This window comes from Delphinapterus leucas, chromosome 4 (assembly GCF_059928025.1).
Source record: "Delphinapterus leucas isolate spDelLeu-1000000601 "Yukka" chromosome 4, BTC_Dleu_Yukka2, whole genome shotgun sequence".
NCBI lineage: Eukaryota > Metazoa > Chordata > Mammalia > Artiodactyla > Monodontidae > Delphinapterus > Delphinapterus leucas.
In genome coordinates this window covers 72,705,594-72,721,797 of record NC_143132.1, presented here as the reverse complement: position 1 = coordinate 72,721,797, position 16,204 = coordinate 72,705,594, and the positions used below count along the sequence as shown (strand labels likewise).

The following is a 16,204-nucleotide window of genomic DNA, read 5'->3' as shown; positions in this document are numbered from 1 at the left end:
ATACTTAGGATTTTTAAAATAGGTAAATAGATAATTTTCTGTTTTAAAAAACATTAGTTTGGTGAAATTATCACCTAGTTTTCAGTCATTTGGACTTAAGTTTACATATATTGGTGAAATTCTAAAACTAGTGTTTTCCATACAGGTCTTGGGTTCAGCATTGCAGGAGGTGTTGGAAATCAACATATTCCTGGGGATAATAGCATCTATGTAACCAAAATAATTGAAGGAGGTGCAGCACATAAAGATGGTAAACTTCAGATTGGAGATAAACTTTTAGCAGTGAGTATAAGAAATCCATTGTTTTAAAAATCACTTTGATGTCTTTTTTTTTCTGACAGACTGAATTTCTACGTGCCAAAAATGTTTAAATGATATTTCCATGAGTGAATACTAGTCTTGCTTTAGTCAAAACCTGAAAAATGATTCTTTATTTGCCACTACCATTTCCTCTACTAGCTCCCCTCTCTTTTTCTTTCATTCTGTTTAGGGGCTTGGATGCACAGAATTGTTTAGTTGTAATCCTTAGGTTCATAACATCATCATCCTTTGTTCATGTGTGACCTTGTTTTTCCCTTTCTTACTTTAATTAATTAATCAATTATTTTATTTATAATATAGTAAAAACTGCTAGTCATTACCCAACCCAAGAACTAGAATATCAACAACTTGTGTTCCTCATTCCTTTGTTTCTTAAAGATTGCTTAATCACATACATATTCCTAAATGTTTTGTTCAGTAGTGTGTGTTTTGGAAATTTTTAAAGGCTATTGTGCTATATATAGTCTTTTTTAATACTTTTCTCACTCAATATTGTTTTACTGAGACTTATCCATATGGTTGCCTAGAGCTGAGATTTATTCATTTACCCTCTTCATAATATTCTATTCTGGGACTGTAGACTGTATCACAATTTATTTATCCAATCTTCATCAATAACTGTCTTAGTTCATGTTCCCTAGAAAAACAAAACCTGAAGAAAAGCTACTCTGCTAAGGTATTATTGGGAGGTATAACTTCAGAGAAGCTAGAGTGAGTGAAAATGAAAAGTGAGGCAGAGAATGAGGGAAAGCCAATACAATATATTATGTTTCTGAGCTGGCTATAAAATCATAAGAAAATGTAGCTGATTGCTTGTTATGTAGGACAGTCTCCCAGGCAGGCAATGTGGAACTGCTAAACCTTAGGTCCAGCCATCCAGGGAAAAGAAAGGATTTTATCTACTGACGCCTTTTAGTCTCCTGTCTCTTGTTAGTTAGAGTCTAACCCCACGGGGGTTAACTGTCCTAGATTTCTTGACTGTGTTACCCAGCCCCTCTGGACAAATGCTAAGAAAGCCAGTTCCCACACTCTGGCACAGCACTTCCCCTGAACCCAGAAGTCGTGAGAAGAGCTAGAGCCTCGTGGTCTAGATAGGTCAGATGTGGTCTTCTAATATGTTACAGCTCTCACTATGTGGAACACGTCAGCCATACCCAAGCCCAGCCTTTACTCCAGAAAAGGTTGAATGAAAGAGCTCATAATGGTAGGGGACAATATGAGAGTAACAGTAGCTAGGACTCTCCCCTAACCAAGCAACCAAAGCCTAGTGGACACGTAGGCTCAAGTGAATCTGAAAAGGCATACAAACAAAGTCTGGTATAGTGGTGATTTGGTCTATCTCCTATTTATTTATTTGCCCTTTTTTAATAGTTATGCTAGGAAGAGCAACTAATTATTTTTGAGTTAATGATAGGGAGGAGGAAGGAACTGTCCTTCAGCTGCTTCTCTCTAACTTATCCTCTCACAGCTATGACTTGCCACTCTTTCCCCCAAGCTACAACCAACACTCCCTCATCATTGCATACACCCCCCCACCAACACACACCAGTTCCAAACAACCTTCTTTCTCCACTATGTTTCTCACTTTTATTTTTAATTTCTTACATACTGTGTCTTCTTTATCCTTCTTCCAAAATCAATTTTAGGGGTAGGGAGCCAGAAATTCATGCTGATTTACCGTTTAGGGAGGCTTTTGTTGCCACAATTCCACTGAAATTATTCAATTCTTAATTCTCACCTTAATTGATGTATCAGGCATTTGACATACCTTCTTCCTTCTTAAAACACTCTTTCCAGTTTGCCTGATAGTCACCCTCTATCTTGCTATTCCTCTTAGCTCACCAGCCATTCCTTCTCATTCTCCTTTTCGGTGCATCTTCTCCCTAACTTCTAAACATTGAAGTGATCCAGGACTCATATACTTGAACATATTCTCTTCTCTCTTTGATAGGTGGTCAAATAACTTACTGGGTCTTATTGTACATGATAGTAATAAGTATTGTTTTCTGAACTTCAGTCTCCTTCTCTATGTCTCAAGAGTCATCTCAAATATAATATACAGTTGGCTCTTTGTATCCGTGGGTTCCACATCTGTGGATTCAACCAACTGAAGATCGAAAATATTTGGTGGGAAAAAATTCCAGAAAGTTCCCAAAAGGCAAAACTTGAATTTACATGGCATTTATATTATATTAGGTATTATAAGTGATCTAAAGATGATTTAAAGTATAAGGTGAGGGTGTGCGTAGCTTATATGCAAATACTATGCCATTTTACGTAAGGAACATGAGAATCTGCAAATTTTTTTATCCTCGAGGAGGGTAATGGGGGTAGTGGGGTTATAGAATCATTCCCCCACAGATACCAAAGTACAACTGTATCTAAAAATGAACTTTCAAATCACAGCAACCCACCCCACCCTGCCCCCCAAAATTCTGCTCTTTGCATAATTTTCACATCTCATTAAACGGGAACTTTATCCTTCTAATTTCCCCAAGTCTAAAACTTTAGGATCATTCTCTTTCTTTCCCACTCCACATTGAATCACCTCAGCAAATCTTGTCAGCTCTTTTATCAGTTATCTAATGCTGCATAAGAAAAAACAAAAATTAGTGGCTAAAATGACAACAATTATTTATTTGCTTACACTTCTGCAATTTGGATAGGTTTGGCCAGGGCAGCCTGTCTTTATTCCATATAATGTCTACTGGGGTGGCTCAACTAGGGCCAGGGGTCCACCTCCAAGTTGGCTCACATATAGTGGACCGGTTGGTTTTGGCTGTCATCTAGGAACTCAACTGGGGCTGTTAGCCAGGTATTCAGTTCTCCAGTGGGCTGTCCACATGGCTAACTTGAGCTTCTCACAAAGTGGTGGCCAGGTTCCAAGAGGGACATGCCAGAGTTAACTTTTCAAAGAAGACAGCTCTAATGTGTGGCATTTATTAATCCTCTCTTTGCATCACAGTTACTAATGTCTCATTTCAGGCCATCGGAAGAACAGTATACCACAGTTGTGTATTTCAAAATGCAGCAAGTCCTCACTGTACACAGTAGGGTGGGACCATAAAAATGACCATGCAGTTGAAATCCTGCGAAGCATTATTAGTAATCAGTGGTGAAAGTCAGGATTGTTCTGTGACCTTTAGAAGTTTTCGTCAAAACATTTAAAAGTCTCCTGCAGTCGATTATAAAGTCACGTATTAGGGAAATGGAAAATATACTAAAATGAACATTTGTTTAGTGCGCTGTAATTTAAAACACTAGAAACATTTATAGTGTTTTATTTCTTTTTAAAAGAAAATGTTTACCAAAAAGAGGAGCAGTCTAAACCTAATGCTAGCAGAAGAGAAAGGATTAGAACAGAAATTAACAATATAGGAAATAGGACAACCATGTTGTCTATGTTGGTAGAGAAGATCAACAAAACCAAAACTTGGGTCTTAGAAAAGATCAACAAAATTGACAAACCTTGGGCTTCCCTGGTGGTGCAGTGGTTGGGAGTCCGCCTGCCGATGCAGGGGACGCGGGTTCGTGCCCTGGTCCGCGGAGCAGCTGGGCCCGTGAGCCATGGCCACTGAGCCTGCGCGTCCGGAGCATGTGCTCCGCAGTGGGAGAGGCCACAACAGTGAGAGGCCCGTGTACAGCAAAAAAAAAAAAAAAAAATTGACAAACCTTTAGCTAGACTGACCAGGAAAAATAATATGACTCAAATTTCTAAAAGTAGGAATGAAAGAGAGAACATAAGGGAATACTTTTATTTATGAATAACTCTATACCAACGCATTTAGGTAACTTAGATGAAATGGGCAAAGTCCTAGAAAGACACAAACTACCACTCCTATTCAACATTGTACCGAAGATTATACCCAGAGCAATAGGGGGGAAAAATGACATTCCAAGTGGGAAGGAAGAAGTAAAACTTTTGGGATTTTCTTTTAGGTGAATACTGTGTGTTTAGAAGAAGTTACTCATGAAGAAGCAGTAACTGCCTTAAAGAACACATCTGATTTTGTTTTTTTGAAAGTGGCTAAACCCACAAGTATGTATATGAATGATGGCTATGCACCACCTGATATCACCAACTGTAAGTCTGTTTGCTTAAATCTTGTTTCCTTAGATGTGATGTATTTTAATGAAGATTCCCAATATAAAGTTTAAACATTATACAAACATTTTTAAAAGAACTATAAAGCATTTTAACCTAATCATTTTAAAACCAATTTTAAGTCAGAATCTTCATAATAATAAGTGGAGATGGCTTTTTCACCTTTTCACCTGTAATTTCATAGCAGTAATTACTTTTAACATTTAAGGCATTGATTCTCAAACTTTTATATAACTAACAGTCACCAAAGGTATTTGCAAGTAATGTGGCTTCTTATTTTGTTCTAATAATTTTTGGATGGAGCACAGAAATATACTTTAGCAAGCAATTCTTTTAACAAGCAGGGCAATTCTGATGCTTCTGATGCTGCTGGTTCATGGGCTGCACTTTGAGAAACAGTAACTTAAAGTATTTGTAAAACTTGGGCTTTTCTATACTCTCAACTGTGTGAGCACAGATATTATCTTTGTACTTCAAACTCTTAGTGTATTACCTCACTCTGTTTGTGCACAGTACAATTGTATTGCCTAGAAATGAACTGTAATGAAAGTACTTATATAATTTTAAGTTTCCTATTTGATTTTCTTTTTTAATGTACAAGCTGAGATGAGATTTAAATATATTCTTAATGTGTTCATGTTGTTTGAAAAATGAAAGTTTTATTTGGTATGTTGAGTCAATACTAGAATCATCCATGTGTAATAAAGATCATAAATGTACTCTATAATCTGCTTTTCCAAGTTTTCCTTTTTTAAATTGTAGAATTTTAAAGATATTTGTGATTTTGTAAGTGGCAATGTTTCCAGTTTTAAAATGTCAAAAAGTTCATTACAATCATTAATCATTAGAAGCTAAATACAAATTATATTTTAAAGTGTATATATACTGTCCTCCAGTGATGCATCTTCATTATCTGCTCATTGATTCATTAATTACTCAAGTATAGCTGAATTATTCTCTTAATAGTATTCAGTCTTTTTAATGGACAGAGATGATGTCTTATACATCACTTGTGTCAGAAAAGAACTTTACTACTTGTTTAAAGTTCTTCCATATATTTGGTCTTTCACAGAAGCTTTATATAAGGGCTTGATGTATTTTATTTGTTATTAGGAGATGCAAATTCAATGATGAGCTCTTGTATTCACCAATTTAAATATTATTTATTATGCTGCATTATCTGTTCAAGACAGCTATGTCCCAGTTGTTCCACAGATTGAGAGTTGGCATCCTGATTATGGCCAAATATACAAATAGCCAGGCTGCTTCTTAAAAATATGTTGAACTGGAAAAAATGTTACTTCTTATTGAATTATCTCTTTTTATATAAAATAATATGACATTTAAAAAATGGCAGAGCTAGTCCTAAAGAGTAGTAAATAATGACTGTTTTCCCTATAGGCATATGTAGAATATTTCGTCCCTTTTTTTCCATCTGTTATTGAACTAATAGAATATTGTGGAAAAGTTGAAGTTTACCGTGCTAGTTCAACTTCTGTTCTGTTTCTCTTCTTATGAATTTTGTTGTACACTTAACAGTCCATGCTCATACTATAGACGCAATTCACAAGTAACTTATTATGTGTGTTTTAAAAAGCATTTGTATTTGAAAACTTCTTACATAAATGATTTTTACCTGTCAGCTCTTGTGAAGCCCTTGCCATCAGACTATTCAACTTACCTGCCTGTCCCTTATGTTGTTAGTCATGTAGTTTCCTCCTCAGCAATCTGGCTTTAGTCACTGAAGATTTTAGTGTCAGGTCCATTGTCCTTTGATACACATTCACATTGTCATTCTTAGTGATGTCCAGGCAAAATGCACACTGATTCATTCAACAACCTGGCTTCTTTGTTGATCTCTTTCTTTCTACCTTTCCTGCCCTCCACTCCAACTCAGATACTTGGTTCCAAGACAATAATTTAGATCTTATCATCGTCAGTACCTTCACCACCTCCAAAATCTTGATTTAAATCATCCCATTCTCTGACTACATCCATCAGTTTATTTACTCCTGTTCTAACAATTCATTCTCATTTTGACCTTCAATCATTTGACACCATTACTTGGTTGTCCCCTTGTGTTTCTACTTGTCTACTTTTTTTTAACTTAGCCTCCTTGGTTTGTCGTGATATTCACTTCATTGCATATATCTTCTACTTTCTTGCCCTCTCTATCTTCACTGGCAGAATCCCAACCCTGGCTCAACCTGCTGTCTTCATCCATTCCTGCTCCCTAAAAAGCAGAACATGCCTGGAGAAAAGCACAGAATTGTAGTTTAAGTTATGACCATAAATCTCAGATGGGGTCACACTCTTATAGCTGTAATCCACATATGGATAATAGCCAAAATATGGTACCCAGGAATAGAAGGAGGTTTATTACTGAAAAAAAAAAAAAGTTCATCGGATCTGATAGAGAACATAGTTTCTTTGATGATATTAAAATTCTCATGCTTTTGCATTTATATATCTTTTCACTTTTATATTCTCTTCAGGTGGAAGGCCTTGTTAAACTTCTGATTTGGCCATTGCTCTCTTCCTGCTTTTACTTTAAGCTCTTCCACTTGGCTTCTTTCCTAAACTTTGGAGTGTTTGGGTCATTAATCTTGATATCTAAGGACAATAATTTAGCCTCCCTTGTTTTGTACTTCTCTGAGGAATCTTTTTACTTAGGATTTGGGGTATAGGAAATAGCACTGTTTTAACTAATCATTCTTTGGGCAGTCATTTCTTTGACAGGAGCATTAATTTTTAGTTCCTGCCGTATGAGATACTATGCCTTACATGTGAGAATGACTCCTTCAGAAAAGGTCCATTGAATAAAGGCACAGTCTGGATATGGTAGGGAAAAGGTACATTTTCTGGCTTGAGCAGTTGACTGAATTTCTTGCCCAGTTGGGTTTTTTTGTTTGTTTGTTTGTTTCAGCCAAACTTGATAATGCAGCAAAGACATTTGAGTAAAAAATCAGTAAACTCTAGACTTTAAATGGCCAGTGATTATAATGGTTCACATGCATGTCTGTTGCTTGAGGGCAACATGCCGGTTCCCTTGAAAATCACAGATATTCTTACATATCACCCAAGAAAGACTTTGGACTTCAGAAGAGCCATTGGTAGAAAATCCTTTGGCTCAAATGCAGAAGAGTATCTTATATATGAATTGGATGGGAAGAAATTGCTATTGGAGACTGCAAACGTATAAAATCAAAGATGGCTCTGGACTTGTAAGCTCTATTCTATTAATAGACATTATAGACTTTTTCCTTTTTGTATGATTACAGAAAGAGATGTATAGATGCTATCTCCTTTTTTTTTGTTTGTTTTTTTGCTGTCTCCTTTTGATAGCACATAATTGTTTCCAGTACACCATACTTCCAGTCACTACCTACTGTCTTTCACTCAGGTTACTTCACTCATATATGTAACCTATCTGGCCACTGTAGTAATTTGAAGTAATGATCCTTGCACTTTTGTTTTCCCAGTGGGTGTTATAATGCTTTGTGCATAGAAGGCACTCGGTAATGTAGTGAAAGAAGAGATTCATGGTTAAATAATAAATATTACAGCTAGATTTTGAAATGCCTAGTAACTTTATCATAGTTAATACCTCAAGAAAGTTAAATATTGTTTCTATGTGTTACTGATAGTAATGCACATAATTCAGATGTGTTGTGCTTTTGGAAGTTACAACTGAAATGTGTTGCTTACCTGGGTCAGGAATAGCTTTATAATTTTCTGTTCTTAGCTCTCACTAGAATTACAGTCGATGAACTATAATGATGTTTTGGGTTTTTTTTTTTTGTTTTTTTTTTTGCGTTACGCGAACCTCTCACTGTTGTGGCCTCTCCCGTTGCGGAGCACAGGCTCCAGACGCGCAGGCTCAGCAGCCATGGCTCACGGGCGCAGCCGCTCCGCGGCATCTTGCCGCACCGGGGCACAAACCCATGTCCCCTGCATCGGCAGGCGGACTCAACCACTGCGCCACCAGGGAAGCCCTATAATGATGTTTTTTATTATTGAAATGAACCAATAAACAATGTTTGCTTATTTTTTAATTCCTGTTTTTTACCGGGTTTCCATTCTTTTATGGTGCATTAAAAAGAATAATTATAAATTGGGTTGGCAGATCTGAGCTGGTGTCAGGGCATGTCCTTTTTTTTTTTAATAGGCTTTATATTTTAGAGCAATTTTAGGTTCATAGAAATATTAAGCAACGGTACAGAAATGTCTCACCTGCATAGCCTCTCCTATTACCAACATCTACCAGAGTGGTACGTTTGTTACAATTGATGACCCTACATTGCCATATCATTACCCAAAGCCCATAGTATACATTAGGGTTCACTCTTGATGTTGTATGTTCTGTGGGTTTGGACAAATGTATAATGACATGTACCCACTATCAGTATCATACAGAGTAGCTTCATTGCCCTAAAAATCCTGTGCACTGCCTATTCATCCCTCCCTCCCCTCTAACCTCTGGCATCCACTGATCATTTTGCTGCCTCCTTAGTTTTGCCTTTTCCGGATTGTCATGTAGTTGGAATCATACAGTATGTAGCCTTTTAAAATCTTAACTTTTTACACCTAAAACAACACAACATTGTAAATCAGCTGTACTCCAATAAAAATTAAAAACAAAAAACAAATATGTCATATTTTACTTTTCATAAAATACATTTTAGATAATTTGATTAACATTTCCAATTTACCTGAAACTCACAAAATGGCATTGAATATATCACATATGTCCAATTGAAATACCCAAATTACACCAAAAAGCCTCAAACTCCTTAAAAACAATTAAAGTAATTAATTAAGCCCTCTGCTGATTTTGTCAAATTTGAGATAACAATTCAGTAAATATTTTAAAATATAGCACAGGGTAAAGTTTTCCATAAACTTTTGAATTAAAGAAGGCCTAGATGTTTGAAAAAAACAAACAAACCTTCTTTCACGTAGTAATGTGCATGAGTTTTTAACTCCTTTGGGTAAATAACCAAGGAGTGCAATTGCTGGGTCGTATGGTATGAATATGTTTAGTTTTATAAGAAACAGCCAAATTGTCTTCCAAAGTGGCTGTACCATTTTGCTTTCCCACCAACAACGTATGAAAGTTCCTGTTACTCCACATCTTCACAAGCATTTTGTGTTATCAGTGCTGTGGTTTTTAGCTATTCTAATAGTTATTCAGCAGTATCACATTGATTTAATAAACATTTCCTTGATGTCATATGATAAGGAGTATCTGTTCATATGCTTATTTGCCATCTGTATATCTTTTTTGGTGAGGTGTCTGTTAAGAGTCTTTGGCACATTTTTAAATTGGATTGTTTGTTGTCTTGTTGAGTTTAAGAGCTCTTTGCATGTTTTGGCTAAAGTTCATTATCACATATATTTTTTGCAGATATTTTCTCCCAGTCTGTGGCTTGTCTTTTCATTCACTAGACAGTGTCTTTCACAGAGCAGAAATGTTTAATTTTAATGAGGTCTACCTTGTCAGTTTTCTTTCATGGATCGTGCCTTTGGTGTTGTATCTAAAAAACCATTGCCAAACCCAAGATAATCAAGATGTTCTCCTATGTTATCTTCTAGGATTTTTATAGTTTGGGGTTTTACTATGTCTGTGATCCATTTTGAGTTAATTTTCACATGGTTTATATCTAGATTCTTTTTTTTTTTTTTGCATGTGGTTATCCAGTTGTTCTAATAACATCTGTTGAAAAGACTGCCTTTGCTCCATTGTGTTTGCCTTTTCTCCTTTATCAATGATCAGTTGCCTATATATGAGTCTATTTCTGGATTCTCTGTTATATTCCATTGATCCAATATTTTCCTTTTCTTTTGCCAATATCACAATGTCTTGATTACTGTAGCTTTTTAGGAGGTCTTGAACTCAGGTAGTATCAGCCCTCCGACTTTGTTCTTCTGTTTCATTATTGGGTTGTCTATTCTAGGTGTTTTGCCTCTCCATATAAACTCTACAATCAGTTTGACAATATCCACAAAATAACTTACTGGTGTTTTGATTGGGGTTGCATTGAATCTGTAGATCAAGTTGAGAAGAACTAATAACATCTTGACAGTATTGAGGCTTCCTATCCATGAACATAGGCTCTCTCTTGATTTATTTAGTTCTTCTTTGATATCTTTCATCAGAGTTTTGTAGTTTTGCTCACGTAGATCATTAGATTTATACCTAAGTATATCATTTTAGGGGATGCTAATGTAAATGGTAGTGTGTTTTTAATTTCAAATTTCACTTGTTCATTGCTGGTATACAGGAAAGCAGTCAACTTTATATATTAACCTTGTATAAAGGTTAATATATACAATATATATAATATATTTCAACCTTGCTATAATTGCTTACTAGTTCCATGAGTTTTTTTTGTCAGTTCTTTCAGATTTTCTACATAGACAATCATGACATCTACAAAGACAGTTTTATTGCTTCTTTCTCAATCTGCATATCTTTTGTTTCCTTTTCCTATGTTAATGCATTAACTAAGACATCCTTCACTTGCTCCTAATTTTAGTGGTAAAGCTTCAAGCTCCTCACCATTAAGTATTATGTTAGCTGTAGGATTTTTGTAGAGTATTCTTTTTTTTTTGGTGGTACGTGGGCCTCTCACTGTTGTGGCCTCTCCCATTGCGGAGCACAGGCTCCGGACGCGCAGGCTCAGCGGCCATGGCTCACGGGCCCAGGCACTCCGCAGCATGTGGGATCTTCCCGGACCAGGGCAAGAACCTGTGTCCCCTGCATCTCTCAACCACTGCGCCACCAGGGAAGCCCGAGTATTCTTGATCAGGTTGACAATACTCCCCACTATTCCTAGTTAACTGAGAGATTTTCATATAAATTGATATTTTGGATTTTATCAAATGCTTTTTCTTCATCTTTTGATATGATTATGTGACTTTTCTTTAGCCTGTTGTTGTGATGGATCATATTGTTTTTTGAATGTTGAACCAGCCTTGCATACCTGGGATAAATCCCAGATGCTTGTGGTATATAATTCTTTTTATATATTGTTGGATTTGATTTGCTAACATCTTGTTGAAGATTTTTCCATTTATGTTCATGAGCGATGTTGTTCTAGAGGGTTTTTTCTTATGATATCTTTGTCTGGTTTTGTTAGGATAATGCTGGCCTCATAGAATGAGGAAGTATTCCCTTGGCTTCTGTCTGCTGGAAGAGGTTATAGAGAATTGGTGTAATTCCTTTCTTAAAAGTTTGGTAGAACTCACCACTGAAGGTTATCATTATTGATTCAATTTCTTTAATAGATATAGGCTTGTTCAGATTGCCTGTTTCTTTTTTGTGAGTTTTGGCAGATTGTGTCTTTCAAGGAATTGGTCCATTTCATCTAGGTTATCAAATCTGTGGGCATAGAGTTCTTCATAGTACTTACTATTCTTTTAATCTCCATGGAATCTGTGGTGATGTGCCTTCTTTCATTTCTGTCTTCTCTCTTTTTTTCTTAGTTAGCCTGGCTGGAGGCTTATTGATTTTATTGATCTTTTCAAAGAAACAACTTTTGGTTTTATTGATTTTTTTAATCTGTTGATTTCCTGTTTTTATTTATTTATTTATTTTAAATTTATTTATTTTTGGCTGCGTCGGGTCTTCCTTGCTGCACGCAGGCTTTCTCCAGTTGCAGCGAGCAGGGGCTACTCTTCATTGCAGTGCGTGGGCTTCTCATTGAGGTGGCTTCTCTCGTCACAGAGCTCAGGATCTAGGCGCGTGGGCTTCAGTAGTTGTGGCACGCAGGCTCTAGAGCGCAGGCTCAGTAGTTGTGGTGCACGGGCTTCATTGCTCCACGGCATGTGGGATCTTCTTGGTCCAGGGCTCAAACCCATGTCCCCTGCATTGGCAGGTGGATTCTTAACCACTGCGCCACTAGGGAAGCCCAGATTTCCTATTTTTAATTTCATTGATTTCTGCTCTAATTTTTTATTATTTTTTTTCCTTCTGCTTACTTTGAATTTAATTTACTCTTTTTCTAGTTTTATCAGGTGGAAGCTAAGATGATTCATTTTAGATCTTTCTTTTTTTTCTAATATATGCATTCAGCACTATAAATTTCCCTCTAAGCACTACTTTTGCTGTATCCCACAGATTTTTTTTTTTTTTTTTTTTTGCGGTACACAGGCCTCTCACTGTTGTGGCCTCTCCCATTGTGGAGCACAGGCTCTGGACGTGCAGGCTCAGCAGCTATGGCTCATGGGCCCAGCCACTCCGCGGCATGTGGGATGTTCCCGGACCGGGGCACGAACCCGTGTCCCCTGCATCGGCAGGTGGACTCTCAACCACTGCGCCACCAGGGAAGCCCCTATCCCACAGATTTTGATAGGTTGTGTTTTCATTTTCATTTAGTTCAAAACATTTTTTTAAATTTCTCCGGAGATTTCTTCTTTGACCCAAGCGTTATTTAAGAGTGTGTTTGTGTTATTTAATCACCATGTATTAGGGGATTTTTAGCTATCATATTTTTATTGATTTCTAGTTTAATTTCACTGTGGTCTGAGAACGGACATTGTATGATTTCTATTTTTTTTTAATTTGTTAAGGTATGTTTCATAGCCCAGAACATGATCTATCTTGGTGAATGTTATGTGGGAGCTTAAGAAAAATATGTGTTCTGCTGTTTCTGGATGAAGTAGTCTATAGGTGTCCATCATATCCAGTTGATTAGTGATGTTACTGAGTTCAGCTATGTCCTTCCTGATTTTCTGCCTGCTATATTTGTTCATTTCTGATAAAGAGGTGTGGATTAATCTATTTCTCTTTTCAGTTCTATCTGTTTTGGCCTCACATAGTTTGACCCTTTGTTGTTAGGTGTTAAAGATTATCATGTCTTCTTGGAGAATTGACCACTCTATCATTAAGAAATGCCTTTCTTTAACCCAGATAATTTTCCTTACTTTGAAGTCTTCTCTGTCTGAAATTAATATAGCTACTCCTGCTTTCTTTTGATTAGTGTTAGCATGGTATATCTTTCTCCATCCTTTTACTTTTAATATATAGGCCTTTATATTTAAATTGTCTTTCTTGTAGACAGTATATCTTGGGTCTTGGTTTTTTGACCCACTCTGACAGTATCTGTCTTGGAATTGGTGCATTTAGGCCATTGATGTTCTAAGTGATTATTGATATAGTTGGATTAATGTCTGATATTTGCTACTCTTTTCTGTTTGTTACCCTGTTCTTTGCTCCTGTATTTGTCATCCATTTTTTTTCCTGCCTTTTATGGCTTTAATTAAGCATCTTGCGTGATTCTGTTTTCTCTCCTTTCTTAGTGTATTAGTTACATTCTTTTACTTTTTTTTAGTGGTTGCCCTAGAGTTTGCAATATACATGTATAGTAATCTAATTCCACTTTGAGGTAACACTACAGCTTTATCGGTAGTGTGAGTTCCTTATAATAACAAAATAGTCCTAATTCCTCCCTCCCATCCCTTGTATCAGTGCTGACATTCATTTCATTTATACATAAACATATATACAGACATAGTCGAATACAGTATTGCTATTGTTTTGAACAAAGTGTTATTTGTTAGATCAATCAGGAATAAGAAAAATAAGGAGTTTTATTTTACTTTTGCTTATTCCTTCATCAGTGCTTTTCCTTTCTTTCTGTGTAACTGAGTTTCTGACCTACTAACTTCCCTTCTCTCTAAAGAACTTCTTTTAACATTTCAAAAGGCAGATCTACTAGCAATAAATGTTCCCTCAATTTTTGTTTGTTTAAGGAAGTCTTTATTTCTTCTTCACTTTTGAAGGATAATTTCACAGGTGGGTTTTTTCTCTTAACACTCCACTGTCTTGCTTGAATGGTTTCTGAGAAGTCATATGTAATTCTTACCTTGCACCTCTATCAGTAAGGTGCAGTTTTTTCCCGTGACTTTTTTTAGGGCTTTTCTTCCCTTTTTTTTTATCCTGTAGTTTGAAAAGGATATGCCTAGGTGTAACTTTTCTTTGCATTTAACCTGCTGTGTTCTCTGAGCTTCCTAGATCTATGGTTTGGTGTCTGACATTAATTGGAGGAAATTCTCATCATTATTGTTTCAAAGATTTCTTCTATTCCTTTCTCTCCTTTTTCTCCTTTTGGTATTCCCATTACATATATGTTCCACCTTTTGTAGTTCTACCACTGTTCTTGGATATTCTGTTCTGGTTTTTTCCCCCCAGTCATTTTTTCTCTTTGCTTTTCAGTTTTAGTGGTTGCCATTGAGATATCCTCAAGCTCAGATTCTTTCCTCAACCATGTCCAGACTGCTAGTAGCTCATCGAAGACATTCTTCATTTCTGTTACAGAGTGTTTGATCTCTAGTATTTCTTTCTGTTTCTTTCTTAGAGTTTTCATCTCTCCACTTGTATTGCCCATCGTGTCTTTATCCATTAGAGCCATTAGCACATTAATCATTATTGTTTCAAATTCCTGGTCTGATAATTCCAACATCACTGACATATATGAGTCTGGCTCTTATGCTTGCTCTGTCTCTTCAAACTGTGTTTTTGCCTTTTGTGTGTCTTGTAATTTTTTCTTGATAGCCAGGCATGATGTACTGGATAAAAGGAACTGCTGTAAATAGGCCTTTAGTAATATGGTGATAAGGTGTTGGAGTGGAAAAGTGTTGAATAGGCCTGTGATTAAGTCTCAGTCCCTTAGTGACCTTGTGCCTCTGCAGTGCTCTTCACAGTGCTTCTCAGTATTCTCCCCAGTTCTGCTCCCTTAGGACAGGATGGCTAGAATTGGCTAGATTTGGTTATTTCCCTTCCTCCAGCTCTGTTGGGCTCTGACAAAACCCCAGCAGGTGAGGCTCTGGTTAAATAGTTTCTTCTGAGGACAGACTGTTAAGAAGAACAAAATGCTCGTAATATATTTCAAAATGGTTCCTTTTCCCCTCCTCCTGCCAGAAGCATGACAGAATTTTTCTCCAGTATTCACTGTGAGAACCTGTAGAATTCTAGGAGGTAAAACTCACAAAAATGTGGGGCCCCTGATGATGGGGTCCCCCTGGAGTTTTTGACTCCCAAAGTTGTCCACACTGAGCCCCCAACAATTTGTTAATTACAGTTCAGGTTACTCTATCCCAGCACTTGTTACCACAGAGATTTCTGCTCTAGTAAGTTGTGATTTTCTGTATTCACCTTTCAGTGTCCTTAATTTGGGGGACAGTGTTTTGCCCTATGACTTCTATCTTAAGCATCTAAAAAGGGTTGTTGATTTTTCAGTTTGTTCACCTTTTTAGTTGTTGTTAGGACAGAGTAATGACTCAAAGCTTCTTATATGCCAAGCTGGAAACCAGAAGTCCCTCAATTTATTCTAAAACTTTGTCAAGCATAGCTTTTTGCAAAGCTTTTGGTTTTCGTTATTCACAATCAGATTTTGAGTATACAGTTGATCATTGAACAACATGGGTTTGAACTATGTGGGTCCACTTATACGTGGATTTTTTCAGTACGTACTACAGATCTGCAGTTAGCTGAATCTGTGGATGCAGAACCATGGATATGGAGGCCCATATATAACTATATAACTATAAAGTTATATGTGCATTTTCAATTTTTTGGAGGGTCGGTGCTTCTAACCCCCATGTTGTTCAGGGATCAGCCATATATACTTTCTAAAAACATTAGTCTGCAAAATAACTTCTTAGAAAAATAAGGTTATTGTACTTAAGACTGATTTGGTTCAGTCTTTCCTATGACAGTCTTTTGATTAATCTTTCCTGGATTTCATTGTGCAAATCAGTTACTGTAACTCCAGT

At 36.6% G+C, this 16,204-nt stretch overlaps 1 protein-coding gene across 19 annotated transcripts in view; it reads left to right on the top strand.

Annotated features, from left to right (window-relative positions):
- The window catches only part of DLG1 (discs large MAGUK scaffold protein 1), a 285,870-nt gene that overhangs the window by 167,601 nt on the left and 102,065 nt on the right, over window positions 1-16,204 (top strand). For all 19 annotated transcript variants that reach the window (XM_022568940.2, XM_022568931.3, XM_022569085.2 and 16 more), the window contains 2 exons: window positions 146-282; window positions 4,261-4,405. In XM_022568940.2, coding sequence (XP_022424648.1) covers window positions 146-282; window positions 4,261-4,405 — 282 coding nt within the window. The remainder of the gene's footprint in view (window positions 1-145; window positions 283-4,260; window positions 4,406-16,204) is intronic.